General features: G+C 36.9%; 1 protein-coding gene across 3 annotated transcripts; it reads left to right on the top strand.

Moving 5' to 3' along the window:
* The first annotated feature begins 3,291 nt into the window (after positions 1-3,291).
* LOC131062315 (caffeoylshikimate esterase) lies at positions 3,292-16,027 on the top strand. Of its 3 annotated transcripts, none has more exons than XM_057995951.2 (2): positions 3,292-4,066; positions 5,902-6,786. In XM_057995951.2, exons 1-2 carry the CDS (start codon positions 3,432-3,434, stop codon positions 6,083-6,085), a joined length of 819 nt encoding a protein of 272 aa, XP_057851934.1. In that variant the 5' UTR covers positions 3,292-3,431; the 3' UTR covers positions 6,086-6,786. The 3 variants fall into 3 exon arrangements, with proteins under 3 accessions (XP_057851934.1, XP_057851935.1, XP_057851933.2); XM_057995952.2 differs by having other exon boundaries at positions 3,293-4,066; positions 5,882-6,786; XM_057995950.2 differs by lacking the exon at positions 5,902-6,786 and adding an exon at positions 15,478-16,027 and having other exon boundaries at positions 3,297-4,066.
* The last annotated feature ends 3,380 nt before the right edge of the window (positions 16,028-19,407 follow it).

Raw genomic sequence — 19,407 nt, 5'->3', positions numbered from 1 at the left:
CATCTCCCTCTAAATTATTATAACTATCCCTCCTAATCCATGCTTTAATTTATAAAATAATTACAAGATAAAATCATGAGATGGCTTTGGAAGGGCCATTTACAAGTCTAAATGAGGTATGTTAGCCAAATTGGTTGTACTCAAATCCCAATACCTCCCTTGGTCCAAGATGCCTTAGTTATTATTAGCATATTTCTTATATGTTGTTATATTGCTATAGCAAAGACAAATTGACTACCGAAACTTGTTTGTCCATTTTTCCTCATTCTCATATGCATTAAATGCTTCATGAAAGGTTTCTAGAATTGTCATAAGGTTAGTCAAGATTCCAAAGAAATTTCCCTCTTATTTGCTCTTACATGTCATAATATTTTATCATATGTAACCTTCATGTTCAAGACTAGTCAAGATACTCTTACACACCTCTCAAGATGTTGATTCATGTCTAAAAAAGTCAAGAAAAAGTGGGATGTCTACATCCTCGTGTGAGGACAAAATTCATGAAAAGACAAAACCTATGTCACTCCAAAATGGGACACCAACTTTTACAAATAGAGATAAAATGCAAAAAAAAAAAAAAATAGTAATGTTGAAGTTGATGATTCAACCTTACAAGCCCATGAATCACCTACAAGCAAAACACCTATCACTTCTAAAGAGAAAAAATCATGATTAATGCTATGCAACCTTGAGAGAGAATTGAACTAAAGAGAAATCTAATATGTAGCTTAACTTGTAATGAAATTAGATAAATTACAATGAATACAATGAATTCTTATAAAAGCATAATGATAAATCCCTAGATGCAAATCCTAGAGGAAGATTAAATTAGCAAATGTCAACTGTCACAATCATAATGAATGAGACAACATAAGCTATTATTAGTCTAATTAAATAAAAAGAAAAAGAATCTAAGTTTAGCTTAAGTGAATAAAGTAATTAAAGGACCTAATTAATTAAAAAATTAGATAATGTCCTAATTATTCCAATAAGTAATACATACAAAAGATAAAGACATGAACATTCGGATTGCAAGGTTGAGGCACCTTATCCCAACATGTTGAAGAAAAATCTAATAAAATAATACTCGATAGTATGCCTACATAAAGGTTATGACTATATATTCCACATAGTTCAATCACCAAAATAACAACAAAAATACTACTACAAGAATCAAACATATTACTTATTATTATGAACAAGATAACCAACCATTTCTATTATTTTTATGCATAGATAAAAACTAGCAAACACAAGAAAAATAATATATACACTCTACTCCTTTCAATAGGTTAGGAAGAGCCTAATAGAATTGTAACAAGTACTATATTTGAGTCCATCTATAACAAATGGTACCTTGCAGTGAAATGATTTAATACATTAGAATCAAATACAATTCATTATAGTAGATGTAGGTAAATTTGTACAAGCACTTATATCATCTTAATTGCATGCTAAAGACTTCCAAAAACATAATAGGCATTGTCAAAAAAATACTAGACAATATTTTTCTTGTAGTTACACAAGTATAATAAGGAGAATACATATTAAGGGACTTTCTTTGCACTACCTTCAACAATTTTTTTATTTGTAAAATAAATAGTATTATACTAATAAGGATAATTTTCAAGTACCAAGATCCAAACCAACAAAGAGGTGGTTGCCACACCCTGTAATCTTCTTTAAATGTTTTACATTTATTCTTATAAGTACAATTAAGTATGAGTCATTAGACTAAAGTGTCAATTTCTATATATATCTACGTTATACAATCCTTGTACTGTGCTCTAGTTAAATTATATGATTTAAACAAAGAAATTTTTTTTTTGAAACTTGTTATCAAGTTCACACATTTGAATTATTTTTATGTTTCCACTTAAATTTCTCATAATGCTTAGATTATTAACATTTTTCAATCTAAATAGCCTATTCAAATATGTGATTCTTTATAATACTATGTTGCTAACAAATGAATTGTTTGATTCAATTACTTGGATTCACTAAACTATATCCAAGTCATGAAACTATAAGGGTTGAATTTCTTACATGTTGGAAGGAGATCTCTCACAGATTTGTCTTTAGCTCGATTCTACAATTTTTATCATGATAACATTACACAGAACTCTTAAAACTCTTATTATGGATCTCATTTTGTATACAAGGAGGCTTGAGTATGTCTGCAAGCATGGTGTTTTTGCTTATAGGGATTGTTAGGTTGATACTTTCTTTCCATCTTTAGTCTTGACCATATGTATGGAACAATAATACCATAAAATGTTCAACTTTGCATCTTTTGATTTCCTTATTTCTAAATAGCAAAAAATAATTTTTGGTTAATCAAAATAATATAGCAACTTATCTTATTTCATATGTGTGGAGCATAAAATCACTATTGAATATTTTACCATTGGAGTAGGTAACCTTTAAGTGGAATGTTCTTGCTTTCCAAGAATAATTAACATCAACATAATTCAAAATCAATAAACATCTAACCATAAAAAACCTTTTACATTGCAATGCATAGTCATAAGGATATCTACATATGCTTATCTTTTCTATATTCAATAATAACGACTATTCCTTCAATATGTGTCATTGCATCCATCTACCCTCCTCTATGTGTTGCACATTGCAACCAAAGTGAGACGACCAAAAAATCCCCACCATCATTTGAAAAGCTTCTCTATGCTATAGCTTCCCTTACAAATTTTTTCTATTGCTCAAATGTCATTGTGTTGTCACAACTTGTAAAATCTTATTGTAGCATATGTTACCAATTCTTGCTTCTAATGCATTGGTGTTCCACTCACACTTTCCTACGAATATAATACTCCACTTCTACTTCTTTGAATGCCTCTTTTTTACATTTCTACATTCTATTGAAAGAAGTCTAATGATAATTTGAAGCCTCAATTCTTGATCTCTTAGACTCTTTGATCTCTTGAATGTCATTAATTTCATTCATTCATCTAAACAACTCAATTAAAAACACACAACACATACTTGCTAGAACATGACCCTCTTATTCCCTTCTAAAATTATTTAAATTTTTTTACAACGAACTCTTCCAACATTCTCAAATTCCATTGCCCTTTATGAAACAATATCTACCCAAAATCAAGATGCATCTTTGACACTATTTTTTAATCTTTATTAATTAAATTAAAAATCAAAATACAGTTTTTTTATAATTCTTAAACTCCTATCCTGTAGACAATAGTTTAACCGTGTAGGGGCAGTTAGAATTCAGTTAGCCGTTTGACATATAAACAAGTTACGGCTAACTTCCGACTTCCAGCACTTGAATACGCAGTTGCTTCGTCCGCAAAGTCAACAATGGGGGGGACGCCGACAAGAATAATTATCGACAGGCTGAAAATAAACAATGTGCCTGTGGAAAGGTGGTATATACTGTAGAGGGAAAGATAAAAATGGCGTCTCCAAAAACCCCCTGGGGAGACATTACAGAAGAGGAATACTACGCCAGGCAAGGCATAACTGGTACTAAATTCAGGTTCGAATCTCCGCGAGGTATTTCACTTTTCGCACGAACATGGGCTCCGCTAAAGGGCTCTCCCAGCGCCATAATATGCATGATCCACGGCTACGGAAACGACATCAGCTGGACATTCCAGAACAACGCCATTTTCTTCGCGCAAATGGGCTGTGCAGCCGCAGCCATCGATCTCCCTGGTCACGGTCAATCCGATGGCCTCAAAGGTTTTGTCCCCAATGTTGATCACGTGGTCAACGACTGCATTGCGTATTTTGATTCCATTTACAGAGACACGAACGTTCCGAAATTCCTGTTTGGCGAATCCATGGGCGCTGCCATTTGCCTTCTCATTCATTTGGCCCAGCCCCAGGCAAACTGGAGCGGCGCGATTTTGGTGGCGCCCATGTGTAAAATCTCCGACAATGTGAGGCCATCCTGGCCTGTCGCCACTTTCCTTACTTTTTTAGCCTCGCTTATGCCCACTCTGCCAATTGTTCCTACAGAAGATTTGGTCGAAAAGGCCGTCAAAGTTCCCGATAAGAGGATTCTGGGCAGAGGGAATCCTCACAGGTGAGGGCTATTTATTTCTGGTTAATTGCTTTATTTTTAAGGAAAAGAATATTTTTTAATGAATGAATGAATGATCCATTTTTGTATAAACCCTGACCCCAAAAACACTATTTACTAGAGACCTGAATTTTTTCAAGGCGCACGATTTCCCTAGTGGCGATCCGCCTGGGCTCTGGAGTAGAGCCCAATCTTAACTGTGGTCTCTCGGTAACATCTGGATAAATTAAAATTGACAGTCCCACTTGAGACACTTTTATTTATAATTTCTTTTGGCAATTTCATTCTTCAATGAGAATATCTGAGAAAATTCATAGAAGCATTTAACGGGAATAAAACGATATTAACTCGATCTTCCTGCCTCTGGATCAGCTGGCGCCTCTTTGGTCCGGTCAAATCCTGGCTTTTGCAAAAACTGCGATTAACTGCAGCGCCCTGCTCCTAGACCAACTGGCATATCTTTGTTCGGGTCAAACGCTAGCCAGTTTTTTAAAAAAGCGTATTTTGCATCTTCGAAAAAGGGAAAAAAAACTGTCGTTTTTAGGGTTAGGGGTCAATTTGTTATTATCACTTTTAAAATCCGTGTATTTGAATTCCGATTTAGTGATGAATTTATTTTTGTGATCAATGCACTTAATTTCCCTGGTGCGATCCGGACTTTAACTGCAGTCTCCCCCAAGCATTTGGGCAAATTGGAACCAGTGGTCTAGCTTTACACTGTTTATTCTGGGCCTTTTTTTTGTTTGACTTAATTTCACCCTTTTTAAATGGAACTTACATTCTTCATTTGGACTTTTTAAGAAAAGTATTAAGTTTGTCAGAAGAGGATCGCAAATGGGCCCTCACAAAACATATATCTCGGTTCTAAGTAAACTAGTAAAAATGATTTGCTTATTTTGATGATAGAATAGGGAATATGATTCAAAACGTCAACGAAAATAACCACATACGGTTTCACATTCTCAACGATTGTGCAAATCCCATATTTGTCTGTAAAATATGTTTAAAAATTAGTAATAATTTAAAATAGTTTTGTAATATTGGCAAGATGGAGAGAGTAGAATTTTAAAATTAAAAGTGTTAAAAGTGATATAAAAATAATAAAATAGTATACTACCCTACTTTTTGCCTCCAATAAGTAGGATATACTTTCCATATATATTAGTAACTATGACCTACATAATCCTCTGTTAATGGGGTAATCTGTAAATGCTCTGAATGATTCATTGATTCATGCAACCTGCCTCTTGAAGGCTTTTTAAAATTGAATTTCAATGGTGCTTCTAGAGGAAACCTGGACTCAAGTGGAGCAAGGCCTGAGGTGTGCTCTCCTTTAGACCTCTTTTTACGTCTTGATTCCTTCTTTCTAGGAGCTAAAATAAATAACAATGAAAAAGTGCTGGTGGTGCCGGAGGTCCTCAAGATGGCCTTTTCTTTAGATTGTAAAGAGCTGATTGCTCAAGGGGATTCCCAGGTTGTTGTTATTGGTGGTCTTGTCAAACTCTTTGAAATTTTGAAGGCTCAACACTGTCCTTGACATCAATTAGTTTCCCCTTTCATTTAAATTCAGTAATCTCTTGGAGGATTGGAAGAACCTCTCAATTCTACTTCTTGCAAGCATTCCTCATTCCACAAAAAATGATTGCTTCCAGTTTCTGCATCCCTCTCACTTTGAATTATGTGGATATAGTTGATTTGAAAGCATTAGCAGGCTTATGAATGGGAGACTCCCACATGCTTTAATTATTGCTCTTAATGACATGTTTATACTTTTTCTCTTAGCACTCTTTGAATTGTGAGAATTGCTGCTTGAAGCAGTTTCCTTGTTACTTGCCCAGTGTGGATGGAGCAGGCAGTTTTTATGAGGCAGTTGAGAGCACAATCTGGATGCAGCATGTTCACCCATCTAGGGATTCACCCAGTGGTGAAGTTGTTTTAGATCACCATCCGCATAGAACCTTTATAATTCTTGATGTTGCCGCATTAAAATTCATTGAGGAAATCTTGGTGGTTGATGGCTGAACAGTACAGGAGCCCTCTGCGTTCAAGGCTCTGTCGTGGAAGATTTTATCAACAAATTGGGGTATCAGGACTCTAGATTCAGAGACTAAGGAATGGCAAATCAGTTGCATTCTGCCTGGTGAGAATAATGTTCTCCACTGTGAGAATTCAGAAGAAGTGGATGATCAAATTGAATGATGAGCTCCACTGCATACAGGTGGAGTTGGCAGATTTGTGAAGGGAGTTTCTTTCGCTATTGAGGAAGCACACTGAACTGGCCACTTGCAGGATTCGGCTCTGTACATGGATGGCCAGTGTGTCATTTCGTGCAAACGCTGGAGATATCAAGTTTGGTAATCCTGCTTGCAGCTTACAAGGATGGAGTTTTTGGGGCTAAGAGGCGATACTTTCTTGAGCCAGGGGTCCAAGTGGCAGGCAAAGAGCACAGATGCTTGAAGATATCAAGTTAATCCTGCTTGCAGTTTCCAAGGATGGAGTTTCTTGGGCTAAGGGGTGATCCTTTTTTGAGCCAGGGGTCCAAGTGGCAGCCAAAGAGCACATGGCTGTGGATCTGGACCCATCAGATTGTTAATTTGAATTTTTTCTAGGATGTTGTTGGTGGAAGTGTTGACATTGAGGCTGTGATTGATTTTCTTAGAATTTGCCGAATGCTTATTATTTTTTAACTGAAGATATTCTTGCCGTTTGCTGCTCTTAAAATACATTCCATCTCTTCAAATTTTCTGAATTAACATTCAAAGCTGTAAATAATGCAGCCTGCATTTTGAGCTGCAGCATTAGTCTTGATCATTTTTAAGTCTGTGTTATCAATTCAGAGTCCAGGTTGATTCACCTGTGGAAACTCATAGGGTGTGGGCATAAGGAGTCAGATCCATCATGCATGAACTGGGGCGTGTCCAGAACTAACTGGCAGGAAAGACAGTGTTTCTATTTTTATTTTCTCTTCATTTTTTGACTGGCCTGGTGCAACAGCAAATGATTGGCGCAACCCTCTACTCGTATTTGCCCTCTACTCGTATTTGCTCATGATTATGCTGCAACATCAACAGAAACACAGTTGTTTGCGAAAAAAAGATGCCTCCTGGATTGATTGTGAGCATGCATGAGCTTTGAGGAAACACTTCATTTTCCAGACCATAATCATCTTTTATTGACACACAAACTGATTGTTAGAAACTGGGCTGCAAAGCAAATGTAATTTCTGAAACTTTTCTAGAAGTTGCACACCTTTAAACCCCCTGGAACTAGCTGTGAAGGAAGAAAAGCTTCCACCAAAACATTGCCCAAGTATCTGCTTTGAAGCATCCTAATCCACAATCTATCTTTTTCTGCACACATTCTCTAAATTAATTCGTCCTAAGTGCTTTATTCATCAACTTGCAATATTGAAAACCTAAAACACCTTCCTCTTTATGGGTGTGCGCTTTTGACCAGATTATAAGATTGTATTTTCTCAATTCCACTATCACACTCTACTAGAACGTGCGTTGCAGATTCGAGATTGCCTTTGCAACTTTGAGGAATGTGGAAGATTGACATTATGTAAATCGGGGTCGCAAATAGAGCAGGTTTAATGAGAATGATCCTTCTCGTGAAGGAAAGCTATCTTCCCTTCCACATCATCAATTTGCTGTAGATCCTATCCACCACCACCTTCCTTTCCTAAGAAGAATTATTTACATTTTAATATAATATTGTTAAATCTAAAATAAAATTTTAAATTTGTTAATATATATTTAAGAAATTAATTTCTATTTTTAGGTTAAACTATCTATATGTTTATGATTTTTGTATGTACTATGGACAAACCTAATCCCATTTTTTTATAGCCAAATCTATTTACCAAACCTCTTTACCCGTTCCTGAGCTCATAGCTTAAATTTTAGCCCTTTCACACGCTTGCATAGACTACTGCAGAGCACGTGTATATAAAAAACACAATTTTCAATGGTAGAGAAATAGAATTTTGGGGACATAAACTCTGGTTAAGAAAAATATTTCTGTCAGGGAAAGGAATATAAAACTGGGACCCCTTAGCTGAAGCCATTCTGGCAGTGACGTTATTTGAATCTGCCCGGGGAACATTTTTCAAATTGGTACTGTGACTGATGCTATGGACTCTACTGGTGAATGATCACACTGTCGTGTAATATTTTAGTTAGCTATTTGACATGTTCACATATAATGAGTGAACAATCTTTGATAGTTATTTTCTTTTATAGTCCACTGGGGATGTGCCATATGTTTTTTCTATTGACTTGGAGTTACCCGAATGTTTATGGATACATGAACACACCTGAAGTGGTCATTTATAGACTTCAATATTATAAGATTATTTCTGTTTGCCAATAGTAGAATGATCATTAACATTTTATTAGACAACCAAGAACTTATTCCATCAGTTTTTTGATTATCAGAAGTTGGCAAGCACGGGGAGCTTTTTCTGTTTACTTTTAGTTGCCTGAATTTGACAGACACATTAAACTATATCAAATATTTGGTCATTTGTAGATGTCAATACTCATTTTTCCTTTGTCCACATTTGCCAAGATGTCATCAAGCTTGCCTAGATAGCTTTTCTTGATCAGCTTCCTGCACAGTGCACCCACCATCTCCTTCTTGTCACCTGTGTCCAAAAGGCTCGCCACAAACATCGTAGAGATGGTTGTGTTAACCCTATAGCGATGCTCGATGCCAGGAAATTGTCACCCAATATCCTTTGGATAGCATGAATTACCACCCCGTGCCCAAAATTGAAGACTTGCTTTAATCCTGTCTTAGAAACATCACCCAGAAGCGGCATTTACTGTTTCCTGCACCTCAGCCTTACTGGAATATCCATGGCAGCAATCCTAAACTTTTTCTGTCAATTGTGTAAAGAAAACCTTCTCATCCCTATAAAACTCCTGCCCACCTCCGACAATAATGTGGTCCATCATCCAATGAAAATGGTGCCACAAATCATGTACCTTCCCATCCTAGATTAATGATATGCGGTACTGTCACTCCACCAACCACGAGTGATGCCAAGATTATCCGTAGCTTAGCTTAGTTGACACAATCTTCGCTGCCCACCTCATCTCCCTTCCTGCCACGCTTTCTGCCATATTTTCTAAATAATACCCACTTATTACATCGAGCCCCAATCGGAATACGTACCTAGCCAGCATGTGAGTGAGATCAATCGCTCGCCATTTGACATCATCTGCTTGACCTGGATCATCCCACCCTCTGCCACATCAGACAAATTGGGTCCACTGTCCACCTCAGTGGCAACCTTTGCAAGCTTGTCCACATCCTGATTGCCCTCCCGATAAACGCAGGTAATTTTGTAGTCCTTGAGCATATTGATGACTTCCCTAATTGGTCTTGATCACCTATGCAGTTTCCAGTTAGGGATAAAATTTTGTGTAATTTGCATTGATCGTCAATAATGAATTCCCTTCTAAATGAATCTTCAATGCTCCAATTTCTCTTCCACATTTCAGGCCCATTAATGCTGCTCTAAATTCTGCTTCATTATTCGTTATCACCCCCAAATGCACACTTCTCTCATTGAGGACTTTGCCTTCATGATCCCTAACAATGCATCCAGCTACACTAAGCCCTGAGTTTCCTCTTGAAGCCTTGTCAAAGTTTACCTTAATCCAACCTTCCTCTGGCTTTTCACAAACAATATTATCTGGGGGACAAGTAGGAAGATAAACCTTCCTAACACCATTAACGGGGGCTATATACCTTCATTTAAATCTCAATAAATTGCTCAAAGCATGTATTGTTTAGAGTGCAAGACTTGAGGAAAGTCCCCAAACTGTCCACATCCCTGAGACGTCCCAGTATGGGGACACATGCAGAAAACCCTTGGGATGCATCCCTGTGTAACAGAGTTCTGCCCCGTTTGAAGCATTTCATTTTGCAACATGGTGGTAAACAAGAAAACTTTGTAGAGAAAATATATTAATGGTCTGTCTCTGTTTATCATGGGCTTTTTCAAGAGGCTATGTTTGTGACTATTTTGTGTTTGCTTTTACTTTGAATAAATCATGCCATCAAAAGCAATATGTTTATGTTCTTGTTCTGATTATTGAAATATCCTTTTCACATCTAATGTTAAAAAATTGAATGCACACCTTACGTCTGGACATTGGCTCAAACTACTTGTTGATGTGAGTTTTATGACATTTGGAACACAGAATAAAGTATTGAATACTCTATCCTCTCTTGAACAATATCTTCTCAAATGCTGAATGGAAAGATCTTGATGTGAGTTTTATGACATTTGGAACACAGAATAAAGTATTGAATACTCTATCCTCTCTTGAACAATATCTTCTCAAATGCTGAATGGAAAGATCACTGGAGATGACTCCAAGGTTTATATATGTCAGGTCTTCAAGTGTGGATAGCTTCAATGGTTGATGTGTTTGCCGTTTTTAAGGGGACTTACATAGTTGTTCATTAGGAGATGAATCTTTTGATCACAAGGAATGTTTTATGAATCTAGTCTTTTGAATGATATGCAATGAAGCTCTTTACTTACTACTACTAATGATTGATTAAAAAAAAGTGCAAAAGGATTAAGAGTTAAGGAATGGTAAAACTAATGCTAGGAATGCAAGGACGATGGACGATTTCTAGTGAAATTCAAATAAGCTTTGCTTTGACATACAAGAAACAACTCCACAAAGCTAGTGCAATCTTCTAAGGTAAGCATATGATATTCAAATCACTACCAACTGTTGAAAATGTTAGCTAAGTTCGGATATCTGATTATTGAATTTTGATGTTGTCAAATGACAATCAAAATTCATATGTATTATCTCAATCAATGCTCAATTAATTTGTTATTGGGCTGGACCCAAATGTAACGTGGGAAACAATTAACTATGCTATTGGGCTGGGCTTAGATGTAACGTGGAAAGGCTATTGGGCTGGACCCAAATACCAAATGTGGGAAAATGTATGATGACAACAAAACATTAATTAAATATCTTGCAAGCCGACTTAAGGATGTTTACTGCCAAAAGGATGATATATAATCCACTTCAAGATGAAGTCATTTACACAATCATTCTTAGCAAATGCAATCTGCTCTTCTACATTTTAGCGAACTCTTCACTTGTGCGAACTCAGTCAAGGATATTGTTGGGCGAAGTTGTCAAGATCTTCTGCAATTCTGCTCCAGCCTATTGTAGGCATCTGCTGCTGATCTTCTCCTTTGGTCATCTACTGTTGATTAGGGCTGCATCCTTCATCACCTTGCCAACTTGCTGTTTGGACAGTAATCAGAGATAAGTCTGCTATGTTGTAATTGCCTATCATTGAGATAATACATATCATATTTAAGGCTGGGTTTTTCACCTCCAAGAGGGAGGTTTTCCCAGGGTATTGGTGTCTTGTGTTTTGTGTTTTATTACTATTACTGTTTATTCACAGTCTGATTATAGTAATTGGTTAGTTTAACATCTGATTACTTAAAATTAACACAACGACATAGTCACCATCAAGAGGACGCATATCAATGAGCAAGTAGCAATCGAAGTTATGCTTAGACAAAGGAATTCAGTTGACCACACAAGATACTTCACAATCAACAAAATACTAGTAGTATGAACCTACAAGTTTCACCATCAATCATGCACAAAGATCTTCCATTCATCTAAAATACTTAAGCAAATCTATTCTATCTTTTTTTTTTGATTTTCTCTTTTAAGAGGATGAAGAAACATGCAAATACTCCAAACACAATAAGTCTTATAATCTCTGGCAGCATGAAAGCAACAATTCTTCAAAATTTCTTCTAACTGGCTCTTACAAATGAAATGATTTGAGCTTATATAGTGTTCTCAATACAAATGAGTGGCCAAGATTGTTCTAAAATCAAGGGCCAAGATCATGCCACCTAAACCCTAGTTAGGGTTTATTACAACAAAATACTTAATTATTGCAAAACATTAAATATTGGCCAATGAGAAGATAACATCTTTTAGGCACAAACTATGAGGAATAATCCACCAATGAGAAAAATTGACACCACATGGGATCATAACAAACTTTTCTCCAAAAGTTTGTTCCCCTTGCCTTTTTCCTTAGTTAGAATTAAATTCAATGAATCTAGACATGATGCAGTCAAGCTCGTCCACCGGAACATTAGGCATCACTTTCAACTGATCCTCCATGAAGTCCAACTCAGCTAAGGCAGTAACAAAAATCTTCTCCCACTCAGGCTTGAAGTCCTTGATCTTACCAGCTACTGTCATGAATGACTGAATATCTTCTAGTTGTCTCTCTGAAAGTGATCTAGCTGCCCCGAAGAAGATATATTTTACTCTATCAATTGGTCAACTACTATGTGAACTTCTTCCTTCATCTCCTTTCCAAGTATCGTTTCAGCTGCTGCCACAATCTTATCATGTATTACGCTAGTTGCATTTTCAATTTGGGTGCAACCATTGATGATATCTTCAAACGTATGATTGCCCTTCCTCCAGCACTCCCAACATTCACCAAGGTTTGTCGGGTTATGTTCATCAATAGTGGTAGTCTCTGGATGGTGAAATCTTTAGTGTAAGTGAAAACATCATAAGCAGTCATGGGTTCTTACTAGTCCTATCAAGTACAACAAAAACTCTCTCAAATATATTTACTAGCTCTTCCACAAACGTATTTACCTTGGTGAAGGAACTATCTATCCAATTCTTCAACACTTGAGGATTATTCCCCATCTCTTCCAAATCATCAACTGAGTCTGGCGGAAGCAATGATGGAGGCATGCTTGGAGGGTCAGCTTGCATTATTGGATTCCTGAGTTGCTGTACTTAATTCTTTAAGGCATTTAATTCTCTTTCCAGCTTCTTACTGTTTTGTAGTTCAATCTTTAATCTATCTTGGATTGTCTTCACTGAATCATTCAAATCTTCCATTGCCTATTCAGTGTTGATAGCATCTAACTCAATTGTTTCCAAGTCGTAGTCATTGATAGTGATTTCATCTTCTGGTTTGTTTACTCTTGGGGTATCTATCTGTATAACTTGGGATCCTGCATTGTCTTTTGTGATCTTGGAAAGCTTGGTAGCTTTCTTCTTCTCAACTATCTTGCCAATTCTATTCAAGAAGCTGTCCAAATCATCTACTGGCTCTTCTTCCGCAACTATTACTTCGTTAGCCATTCTCTCCCTAAGTCATGCTGGGATAGTAGATTGTTCTTTCTCTACTTGCACCGACTTGTTGTTGATCTACCTAGGGTGGAGAAGTTGTCTCATCATCGTCATCTTCGTCTATTATCTTCACATACTCATCTTCTGATGCCTTGTTACTTGCTTGCTCTTGTACTGCTGGAGTGTCTTGTACTTGAAGTTGCTTTCCTTTGTCTACCCTTTCAGATCGATTGTCTTGTATTGTTGATTTCATGGATTCATTCATAGCTCACGGAGTGCTTCCCTTGGGTGGTTGACTTTCATTGGCAGCTACCTGGTTCATTGCAACTTTATGTATAGATGAGATGCTAGTGGAAGGATGGCTTGAACTCAGTTTATGTCTTTTCTGTCTTGATCCTTCTTCATGACTTCCTTTCCTCATGGAATCTTTGGACGAAGTTGACTAAGTGGCACTCTTGCTCATGCTCTTTGTTTCCTTGTTGGATGGATTTGGATCTCCCATCATGTCAAATGGTAAATGTGCATTTTGATTCTTCAACTTGTTCGTTTGAATATCAACCCATCTTCTTGTGTAGTAGGCCATGACAGGCTTCATTAGGTCTCCCAAGTTAGTGATCTCAATATCAATCTAGTTGTTTTCTATCTCTTTGTTCTTCTCTTGTTCATATCCTGTGCTTGATCGAGAATAAGCACTGGCAGTAACATGTTTGGCCGAGGATTTGAGCCCCAGCTGGAAGTAACGACTTCCCTTCTTGCCTTTATGTTTTCTTTCATCATCTTTAATCGCCTGTTTGATCAAACATTAAAATCGTTTGTACCTTTCTTCATGAAAGCAACCTCGTCTTTAGCAGCATTATCATCTTATCATGTCCTTAGGATGGACTTTTTGGTGTCAAGTGGAAATAGTCTGAGGCTGGCTGTGGATTTTGCTAGCAACTGCAAGTGACTTCAGGACAAACTGGGGATATTGAGGGTAAGTGGAAATCATGCTAAGCAAGCCAGGCTTTTAGGGGCTGCTGGAAGTGGTGACTTCCATGCGACATCAACATCATTTGTTTAATGAATCGTTCAAGGCATCCTCATTCATGCTAGGTAGGCTTTACCAGCCTTATTCAACATTATCCTTCAAAATCATTAAGTGTTCAACTCGACCAAGCGTTGATCTCAGCAAATGGAAGTAACGACTAAGCGTTTGCTCATCTAAGCCAGGCTTTTGATAGCCAACTGGAAGTGCAACCTGGCCAGACTTTTTGGGTGCCACAGGAAGTCATCAAGGTAGGCCGGGGTTTCAGAACTCAAGTGGAAGTGCAACCTGGTCAGACTTTTGGCCTTAACTAGAAGTAGTGGAGACAGTCCGTGGATTGAGAGGCTAAGTGGCAGTGACCTGACTTGTTCCATTTTGCTGGTTGTAGCACGCACTTCATTTTTTTCAAGAGCTCCCATTTCCATTTATCATGGTAACATCACCATCAACACGGCACCTTCATCATCGCTTATGCCTTGATTGCCTCTCACCAAACATTTTACCTCAACTGACTGTTATCCACACAAACTCAACATTCCTATCCTATAACTTGAAATTTGCATGGTGATGATCAAATGAAATGATCATCCTAAATCGCTTGTCACCAAAGCATTGAGAGCTGAACTGACTTTATTCCATTCAACAGAAGGACCTGACCGCAACTAAACTGCCTGAGACCTAGGACTACTGGCAAAAAGAGGGGGTCCCCATTTGCAAGGGGGTGATGTGTGATAAGGTCACAACACTACCCTTTTAATATTACATTTTCTTGACATTAAAGTGCTTTTGAATTCAAAACTATTCATATTCAAAAGTTGAGAAGCAGAATGAGTGTGTTTAGAGATGACTTATGGAGAAGTTCAGATAAGCCCTAAACCAGTCTGTACCATAAGAGTAACACAACAAAAACATTGTGAACATTGCAGACACTAACCAATTATTAATTCACTTGCAAGTCAGCACCATCAATTGCAGCAAAAAAATTAACTTTAAAAGAGAGCACCAATCTAATTCCATACTCTCTTAACAAGGAGTCAACATTGTTAATTCAAGTGGAGTGAAGAGGTGCTTCACTCCAACCTCAAAGAAGAAAGTAGAATTCTCAGAAAAATATTCACTTAGAATTAGCCTATAATATTTCTTTTTTTGAGAAATAATTTTACCAACAGTTTTATAAAGATTTGCAAACATTTTATACCTTTATCTGGCAGGTATCTGGGGAAGCCCAGGCTGGGAACTGTCTTGGAGCTGTTGAGAGTGACTGATTATGTCAATAAACAGTTTCATAATGTTGAGTTACCATTTATTGTTCTCCATGGTGATACTGATGTGGTGACAGATCCATCTGTTAGCAGAGAGTTGTATGAGAAGGCGAAGAGCAAGGACAAGACTCTCAAGATCTATGAGGGGATGTGGCATTCTCTTCTGTTTGGGGAGCCCGATGATAATATTGCAATTGTGCGCAAAGATATTACTGATTGGCTTGCACACAGGATTGTCAGCAAAAGCTGATCAAAGCTTTCTTTGTTCCCTTCCAACCTCATAAAGTATCAGGTTCATGTATTTAAAGCTGAATTTCTTCAAGTTTTCATTGTATTCTTCAGGCTTTTGAGTTGAATTTTATTCATTTTGTAAGTTACAACTCAAATCTTTAATTACTAAGTGAAGCTTCAACTTGAATATTTATGTATTCTTCAAGCTTTTACAAAAAGCATTATAACATTCAAATTTCATAATTGTTGAGTTTGATTTAATTTTATATTCTCTTTAAGCTTTACAATAAACTTTGATTTGTTGCTTGATTCAAATTTGATGTATTTCTTTGATTCAAAGCTTCATGTAGTCTTTTAAGCTCTTAATCTTTATGCCTTTCAAGTTCGCCTCCCTTTATTTGGTCCTCTAAGAGATGTATGCAGATCGTCCTGCATTCTGCATGCTTTAATTCTCATCTTTATGTATTCTTTAAGCTTGTGCTGAAATATCATAACCTGCTTAAGTCTATTTGTATTCAACAAACTTTTGATTATAAAAGCTATAGTTACAATATTATTTATGATATTCACATGGCATTTGCAACTAGTGCATATGTGCATTAACAAAATATATATGTAGCACGGACACATGATGATATTTATTTCTTTTCAAAGGCTTTGTAGTGTGCAAAAGCAAACCTACAACTGGCATAAAACCACACTCCATTGTAATGCTTAAGGTTGCTACAGATTTATGTGAGGATACTAAGCGTACTTCACACAAGTAAACAAGGGATATCATGGGGACCCCATTTGTAATTAGGTCAAAAGAAACATGAGCAATGCTTAGAAGCTCATCCCTTTCCAATGAATCATTTTCACCAGTACTACAAATATTTTCTTGGACATCTTTGATTAAATAGAAAATCTTCTTCTAATGTCATGAATCGATTATGGATTTGGCATCTTGTTGCTCCTGATTTTTTGTTATCATAATGAACACAATTTTGAATTTTACGCTTTTATTTCCAAACAAGGAAGTTTTTGCCATAACTTTGAATTTTTATGCATTCAAGCTTGAACTTGGACACGGTAGTTTTGCTTATTTATCTTACCCAGGTTCAGTACAGTGTGTGCATGCGTGTGTATTGTTGTGACGTTTTCACATATCACCCCATTGCAAATGGGGACACCCCCTTATTTCCGCTTTTTAGGGTAGTGTTTTGAGTTATCAATCATCGAAAGTCTAGAGTTACAACTTCCTATTTTTGTGGAAATTTGCTTTTTTGCTTTTTCATTTTTGGCACTTTGGGACTAGTTCGGGAAGCAATTTTTTTGCCTATTTTTTTCATTTTGCTTTTTTGCTTTTTTTTCAGCTTTTTGAAAGCTGACCAAGGATTGTGTCATTCGGGTCATAGTAATGAGGTTCCTCACTTTGAAATGAAAAGTTTTTATATTCAAGGTAAAAATCGAGAGAAAATCATCCAGACAAGGCGCTGATCTAGAAAACTCCAAACAAACTTTGTGATGAACAAATTAATTTCATTAAGTGTTCATGGCAAAGATGAAATGTCTTAATCCAAAGCAAACTCCTCCCATCATGGAGAAAGCAACGTCCCAAGACATGGCAAACTTTTCCCATCATGGAGAAAGCAATGTCTTTAGACATGGCAAACTTTGCCGACACTTAGCAAGAAATGTCTTGACACTACATGAACTCCACCAAGCTTCATGAGGAATTGTCTTGGCAATGCGCCGAGGTTGAAAGAAAAATGTCTTGACAATGCATCAACTCTGCCCAAGAATAATGTAAATGTTGCGTGGCACTGTGCAAAGTCCGCCCAAGTATAATGTAAATGTTGCATGGCATTGTGCAAAGTCTGCCCAAGTAGAATGTAAATGTTGCGTAGCACTGTGCAAAGTCTGCCCAAGTATAATGTAAATGTTGTGTGGCACTCTACAAAGTCTGCCCTCTCCATGGTGAATTTTACTTGTGCACATGCAAAGTTTGCCCATGGACGATGAAAGAAATATGGCTAAGTGTTGGTAAATTGCAAGAAAGTGGTAAGTCAAGGCGAAATTCTCATGGAAATTTTCCTATCCAAATGCTATGTCAGCCTTGTAAACTAAGAAATCTCCTTGGTCAAGTGTTCGATTAGCCTTGCAAATGAAGAAGATTCCTAGACTAGATATGAAGATCGCCTAAACAAGGGGGAAATTTTGTAATCAGCTGTGATGCTCACGCCTTGTTGCAAAATTCCCAATCACATGGGAAGTTCGCCCTCCAAGATGAAAAAAATTTCCAAAGCGGGATGAAGTCCACCTAGGGAAGGGTGAAGTTTCCAAGTCAACATCAAGTCCGCCCAAGGTGAGGAAAATAAGATTTAGCTAAGTGTTTTGGCATGAAAAAAAATCCTATCCAAGTGCAAAGTCTACCCAAGGCAAAAAGAAGGAGAAATTTGGCAAGGTATAGGTGGATTAAAACAAGTTAAAAATTAAAGCAAAAAGGTTGAAATCAACATGAATTTCGCTTAAGTATTGAAAGAAAAGTGATAAGGCGAATAAAAGAAAGAAAGTTAAAACCAAGAGGAAATTCGCCTGAGTGTTAATCCCTTGGAGGAAAATTTGAAAGTTTAGCAAATTGCGCAAGCAAGAAGCAAATCCGTTCAAGAAAGATGAAAGAAAATTCGTCTAAGTGTTGGTGGATTGAAAGAAAAGTTGAAATCAGTTGCCAAGTTTTCTCTAGGATAATCAAAATTCCTTGCCCAAATGTTAATTACGCCTTGGGAATAAGAGAAATTCTTTGGCCCAACATCAAGACTGCTCAAGCATATGGAATGTGTAAGTGTTGAAAAAGGTTCAAAACTCTATAAAATTTGGCTAAGTGTTGAAAAAGTTCAAAAGTACTATTTCGGACTTGCAAAATAGCTTTCACTTCAAATCTTCTTGCTTTTTTATGCTTTTTATGGGCAAATGTTTTAATTTTTTTAATTTTCAAAAGTTAAAATTAACATTTGAAAATTTCTTCAAACTTTGCACTCCAAGATGGGAGCAAACATCCAATCCCCTTATTTTTTTTTTAACTTGGAAAGTTTTCTTGTTTTTTAGGAGGAAGATGTCAGCTTGGGAAGGGATTTCCATAAAGGTTCAAATGAAGTACACCAGCAAGAGAGCACAACTAGAATCTAAAATCGCTTCAAAGTGGAAGAGGGTTGGTGGCACCAACCTTGGTCATGTTGACTTCAAAGACAACCAAGAAAAAATGAAGAGAGAAGTAGGAAAGAAAGAAGAATTAAAGAAAGAGATTGAGCAATTGGGGAATTATCTCCAACACTTGATCAATCATATTGCTCAAGGAATGTAGCAGTCCCTCCGCCTTTGGCTCTTCCATAGGAAACAATTGAAAGACTTTGAGGAGATGAAGGTGACATCTAAAGAAACTACAAAATAGGTGGCAAACATCAATAATGAAGTTGTCACGTTCATGGAAGAATTGATATTAACATATCGATAAACTTCTTTGTTACTGCCTAGAATTCAAGACATGACAGATTGTGGCACCCGATGGAAGGATGTTGGCCCACCTCAGAGAAGTTGCTATTAGGGAAGCAATTCAAGAAAATGAAATGAACATGGAAAATTTGAAGGTCAAAGCTCAAGAGAATTTCT

The sequence above is a fragment of the Cryptomeria japonica genome, chromosome 7, assembly GCF_030272615.1.
Source record: "Cryptomeria japonica chromosome 7, Sugi_1.0, whole genome shotgun sequence".
Lineage (NCBI taxonomy): Eukaryota > Viridiplantae > Streptophyta > Pinopsida > Cupressales > Cupressaceae > Cryptomeria > Cryptomeria japonica.
Note: the sequence above shows the minus strand (reverse complement) of the source record. Positions and strands in the feature narration are given on the sequence as shown.